At 46.1% G+C, this 6000-nt stretch overlaps 1 protein-coding gene and 1 long non-coding RNA gene across 3 annotated transcripts in view; one reads left to right on the top strand and one right to left on the bottom strand.

Moving 5' to 3' along the window:
* Window positions 1-1256, bottom strand: part of FNIP2 (folliculin interacting protein 2) — a 141641-nt gene extending 140385 nt beyond the window's left edge. The window contains exon 1 of one of the 2 annotated variants that reach the window (XM_032248554.1): window positions 919-1256. In XM_032248554.1, the coding sequence (XP_032104445.1) occupies window positions 919-1025 (107 nt within the window). In that variant the 5' untranslated portion in view covers window positions 1026-1256. The remainder of the gene's footprint in view (window positions 1-918) is intronic. The other variant, XM_032248556.1, reaches the window with a different exon arrangement.
* A 175-nt stretch (window positions 1257-1431) lies between these two features.
* Window positions 1432-4449, top strand: LOC116530474. The gene is made up of 3 exons (XR_004260019.1): window positions 1432-1639; window positions 2212-2260; window positions 2474-4449. It is a non-coding gene; the product is annotated as an uncharacterized LOC116530474 (long non-coding RNA).
* The last annotated feature ends 1551 nt before the right edge of the window (window positions 4450-6000 follow it).

Raw genomic sequence — 6000 nt, forward strand, 5'->3', positions numbered from 1 at the left:
TATCTTCTAAAGTTAGCCCTTGAAATCAGAATAGCATAGGGATTTTTAAAGACAGTATTCTGTGGTCAAACTGATTGGGTCAAAATGCTGGCTCTACCACTGACAGGTGTGGATTTCCGGCAAGCCGCCTAAGTTTCTCTGCGACTTTAAGTTTCCCCACCTGTAAAATGGGAATCATAATAGCGCCTACCTCACCGCATTGTTAAAAAAGTAAATGAGACGGAAATCAACGTAAAGCATTTAAGATAGCAAGCTCTCCATAAATGCTATCAATATTCAAAAGTATGTGTTCGGGAGATCAAATCTATTAAACATACACATCAGCTCTAATCAACTGAAATCTCGGAAATTCCATAATTGCCTCTTACTCCCCCTTTCCACACATCATGCGGCATCAACCTTCCAAATGATGTGGAAATTACATACTTTCATTCATCCGTTTGAGAGCTTGTCATATACGGCACGAAAGAAGAAAGATGCATTTTTTTGTGTGACTGTTGCTCCTTCACAACTTCAAAACACTGTCACGTACACAATAGGTTGGAGCTGCCCTCAAAATGACAGCTCACAGCTTTGCAGGGCCCGCAGAGGCATCCAGGCGGCTCTGCCCGGAAGGGGTTCACCCCAAAAACCGGAGCCACGCACAGCGCACGCCTGGGAACCCCAAGGAACACAAGAGAACTCTGAAAGGGGGAAGGACCCCGAGTAGTAGAGAAAGAGAGGGGAAGAAGGGTCACGGAAGGTCCGGAGCCACACTCGGATCAGGCGCGTCCACGCTGACAAGCCCGGGACCGGGTGCTGGCGAAGGGCAGCGCCGTCCCGGGCAGCCCCTTCCCCTTCCCCTCCCCGTCCCCTCCCTGGCGAGCACCGAAGCCAACTCTGGTCCCGCGCCAGACTCGCCCCCCGGCGCCCCCTCACCTAAAGGCGGGTCCTTCCTTAGGAGCCCTGCCCTGGGCAGACGCCGCCGCGGAGCTGCCGCCGCTGCCCCTTTTGTTGAAGAGCTTCTGGAGCAGGGTCGGGGCCATGATGCCGCCGCCGCCGCCGCCGCCGCCGCCGCAGCTCCGGCCGTGGCGCTCGGGGGGCCGGCGGCTCAGCGCGCAGCCGGGGGCGGCGGCCGCGGTGGCGGGGCCATCGCGGCGGCGCGGCCGCCCAGCCTTGCGGGAGCGCGGGGCCGCTGCGGCTGAGTAACTCTGCTCGGCGCCGGGGCCGCCGGCTGCCGGTCATATGACTGAGCCGGCCCGCCGCCGCCTCGCGAGCTGACAGTTATCTCCTGCGGGAGGAGCCCGCAGCCCCACGGCGGCGGCGGCGGCGCGGGAGGAGCGCGGAGGCCCCGGCGGCGGCCATTGGCCCGGCGGCCGCCCGCCCCGGGCTCACGTAACCCCGGCGGGAGGCGGGAGGCGGGTGGCGCGGCCCGGAGCCGGCGGGCGGCCGAGTGACTCCCGGCACGCGGGGGACGGGGCCGGGGGCGGCGCGGCACTTAAAGGGGCCCGGGGGGCGAGGGCGGCCGCCAGGGCGCAGCTCCGCGAGCGGCGTGGGGATCCTCCGGAGCCTTCGCTCTTTCGCACAAGGAGCGTGCAGCTAGGCCGATCTTTGTTCTTTAAAGACAAAGCCCCTGAACTTGGGTCCTCGTTTTGTTCAGGTACAGGAGCCCGTTCGCTGAAGGCGAGTGCTGGGGGAGAGGGCTTGGTACGCGCGGTGGCCGCTTCGGGGGGCTGTGACTTGAATCACACAGCAACCCAGGCTTTGGGCAGGTTTCTTCCATAACCAGATTCGATTCCCGCAGGCTTTCACAGAATTTAAACTGTTTATCCAAATCATTTGTTCTGTTTGGCGTCTTGGGCCACCATACCACGGTTATATAAGAAGTTGCGTTTGAAATGCTAAGCTCCCCCTTTAAAACACACACACACACACACACACACACACACGCACACACACACGGAACTCACTACATAGATTTAGAAACTTAAAATATTTTATAAGAAGGGACTGTTTTCCTATTGCATATTAACAATTACGGTAAAATAGTCTGTGATCAACGGCAGATACTTGGCTTGAGAAAGGGAGGAGTTCGCGTGTTTCAGTCCACTCTCCTGCCCTGCCCCACTCCACTCCCCTTTGGAATGTAATCCTTGGTGGTGCAGGGCTCTAAACAGCCACTGTAGGACATGCTGCCAGATTCAAAGCAACTTCTTAATCTATGTTTCACAGCGTTTGGCTTCACGAATTTTTCTGATGATGGGAAATAGAGCTAAAGTTGGTAAGATCCCAACCATGCCTCTTGTAGCTTCTCCATGAGCAGTGAACAGCGACTTCACCCCTGGGCTCTCTCACACTTGTTGAGAGGAGGACTCCTGGAGACTCAAAAAGTGAAAAGTATTTCCAAAAACATAAGTAATCAAGAACACCTAATCTGGGCCTATTTTAATTTGCATTTTCTTTTCTTTCTTTTTTTCTTTTTTTATTGTGTTAGTTTCTGCACTTGGTTGGGAACTAGCTGTGAATAATGTGCTGAAATTTTACAAAAATAAGAGAAAGGTGGTAGAAACGGAAACTTAGTCATTGTTTCCTTCAGATTTTTACTGTGAAAATGGTGGATTAAGTGTTTCTCCTGATGAGCAATCATTCTTTTGCACAGTTGAGTGTCCACAGAACCCTGATTGGCAGCATTGCTATTTCTGTCTCCCGAAGGCCTTTCCCTCCTAGGGCTGCCAGTGTTGGTCACTATGCTATATAGAAGGTATTGGCTTGTTCCGTTGTACCATTCAGACACAGTCCCAGGCCATACTATGGCCAGCAACCCACCGCCTTTTCTTACTCCATCCTTGGTCAGAAAATGTCCTTTATTCTCCAGACTAAAATCGGCATGGTCCTCGTGAGCCTAGCAGCTTTTGTAACTACATATGGAAGAGGAATTTGACATATTGTGGCTCATTCCTCACTTCCTGGGACTCTTGTAGTTCTAACCCAGTCCAAATAGACAAGATTATCCCAAAGAGGCAATTAAAAAATCATAACCTGTTCCAGCCATCATCTTCAATTTTGGTTTTGACTGGACATTTAAAACTATTAAAGCCAGGACTTTACTTAAAGGAGACAAAAGGAATCAAAGTGCTTCCCCTCTCCCGCTTTCTCCCTTTGCCTCCTCTCAGCATCACATTCTTTCTCATCCTGGTTGTGGCCACACCTCCTGCTTTGGATTTGTAAAGTATACAAAAATCCTGGCCAACGAAGTTCTGGGATACAGCTCTAACCAGCAATCTCAGTCTTTTTTTTTTTTTTTTTTTTCCTTGGCTATTCAAAGCCTCTACAAAAACCCAATCTTTTGCCCATCATCCATTGGTCACTGCCTGATCCTTCAGGCTTGTCATAATCTCAAGCTTCAGCATTGGTCACGTGGCCCATCGCCCAGTTCTATAGATCTCCTTTATTCACCTCTTCCCACTCACCTTATCTTGGAGAATATACCAGCTGGCTGTTCCTGTATGCAGCTGTCAAGAGGAGCAGGGAATAAGACAATATCCTGAATGCTTGGAGATGACGGAAAAACACTAAAATGGGAAAGGGCAAGTTGTGAAGGGCTGACTTACTTAGTCTGGTCTGTTCTGAGTCCTGGTGACAGTTCTCTTTAATTAGTGTATATTCTGTAAGTTGTTTTAGTTCTGCTTCTGCAGCTAGACTGGCACTGATACTGTTTGTAGCCTATGTAATACCTGTCACCCTTATTCCTAACAGGAGGCTAGAGGGAAAGGAACTGGAAGAGAAGGAGTAATTCTGGAAAAAGTTTCCTCACTTTTAATAGAGACAGAGAGATAGGTAGGTTTTTTTTCTTCCTTTGGATGTTACATGTCTAGGTCTAATGCCACAGCTATGTTGCCACAAGCCTAAGGATGAAACCAGGACCAGAGGTGGCAAAGAGACGTAGAAGCGAGCTGGGTCCTCAATGACATTAGTGACCACAATCCCTCTACCCTAAGCTGACACTCTCCATTAGGAGGGATAGTATTTCTGTTTTCTTAGAGACCAGTCTATAAGAGGCTGACACCAGTTCATGTTTTCTATCCTCTTTATTGCTTGTTATATGAGACAAATAACACCAATCTGTTTATCTCTCAATATGGCAGAGAAAATGCTCATCACCAGTGGTCCTGTTCTGTTTTTTCATACTGTTAAGTCATTTTGCAAATCATTTACAGAACTAAGAATAAAGGAATAGTGAAAAATAATTCTTAAAAAATGTAATTTAAATATAGCAAACCTAGTTTTTTATTCTATCTTTTCCTGCATTTGAAGGATTATTTACCCTAATGAACAATGTTCTTTAAACAAAGCTGACTGCTTATCAATCAGCATATATGAACCAGGAACACAATCATCTTGTAAATATTGATTCCAGGTTTCAAATACTTTTTTTTTTTTTTGAGATAGTCTCACTCTGTCACCCAGGCTGGAGTAGAGTGGCACAATCTCAGCTCACTGCAACCTCTGCCTCCTGGGTGCAAGCAATTCTCATGCCTCAGCCTCTGGAGTAGCTGGGACTACAGGCAACCATCACCACGTTTGGCTAATTTTTTGTATTTTTAGTAGAGACAGCATTTCTTTCACCATGCTGGCCAGGCTCGTCTCGAATTCCTGACCACAAGTAATTCACCTGCCTCAGCCTCCCAAAGTGCTAGATTACAGGTATGAGCTACCACACCTGGCCTCAAATACATCTCTAATGATTCTGACTTATCATTACCTTTGTGCTGCTTGTACGTGAATAAACAAAAAGCAGTGCTTTTGAAAACTTTGATGGCTTATCATTTTTTTGAAGAGATAATAGCTATTTTCTTTGTTTCTTAGTTGCAAAATATTTTCATTTTTAGATGTATAAACACCAATAAGAATGAGCAATTCAATGAATTTTTTCATCTCGTCCTCATAGATTTCCTTCTTTTCACCTTTGTATATATACATCTGCCTTGATCATTTGTTGTCTTATAAACTATATGAAGTATATTGGATGCACAGCATCATAAAAGATGACAATATGTCACACTTTTTTAGGATGGCTCAGGTTATTGTTGCAAAATATTGAATAAGGAAGTAATTCCTATTAAATGCCAAAGTGGATGAGAATACCCTCTTTCCGTTTTATCCTTAGGTATATATTGTTGAATTGTCAGTTCTTGAGTTTGAGAAAATTTATCTAGGATATCATCACCTAAAGACTCATAGTCTGAGATTTCGCGTACATGTTTCAGACCAGGCATGATGGCTCACACCAATAAATCCCAGCACTTTGGGAGGCCTGGGTGGGAGGATTGCTTGAGCCCAGGAGTTTAAGACCAGTCTGGGCAACAGCATGGGACCCTCTCTCCACAAAAATTTTGAAAAAATAGCCAGGCATGGTGGTATACACCCATAGTCCTACCTACTCAAGAGGCTGAGGCAGGAGGATCACTTGAGCCTAGGAGTTTGAGGCAGCAGTGAACTATGATCACACCACTGCACTCCAGCCTGGCAAACAGAGCAAGATCCTGTCTCTAAAATAAAATAAATAAAAAAAAAAATTTCACCGTCATCTTTAAAGTATTAGACATCTTTTTTGCATTAGACATCTGCTTTTTCTAATTATCAGAAATGTTTTTCTTTATCAATTTTCTTCTCTTTGCTGTTATGGGAAAAAATGAAAAATTCTGAATATTTATCAACAAAAGCTTTAAAAAACAACAACAAATACTATGAAAATAATGTCTCCAGATTTTTTTTTCTACCCTGTTAAAAGATGGTAAAGTGTTTTGCGCATTACAATAAGATGATGGAAGAATCATCTAATAGCAATGATTTATTTCACTTTTGTCCCCAGTTTTTCTGTTATAACACCCACCTTCCTATTTTTAGCTTCTTTTGTACAGTTGGGAATAATTGCTGAATAATGTTGAAATAATTTCTAGGATCGTGATACAGCAAAATTTCTGGAGCTAGAGGAAATCAGAATAACCAAGATCCTGTTAA

The sequence above is a fragment of the Sapajus apella genome, unplaced genomic scaffold, assembly GCF_009761245.1.
Source record: "Sapajus apella isolate SASKATOON/1434 unplaced genomic scaffold, GSC_monkey_1.0 scaffold67, whole genome shotgun sequence".
Taxonomy (NCBI): domain Eukaryota; kingdom Metazoa; phylum Chordata; class Mammalia; order Primates; family Cebidae; genus Sapajus; species Sapajus apella.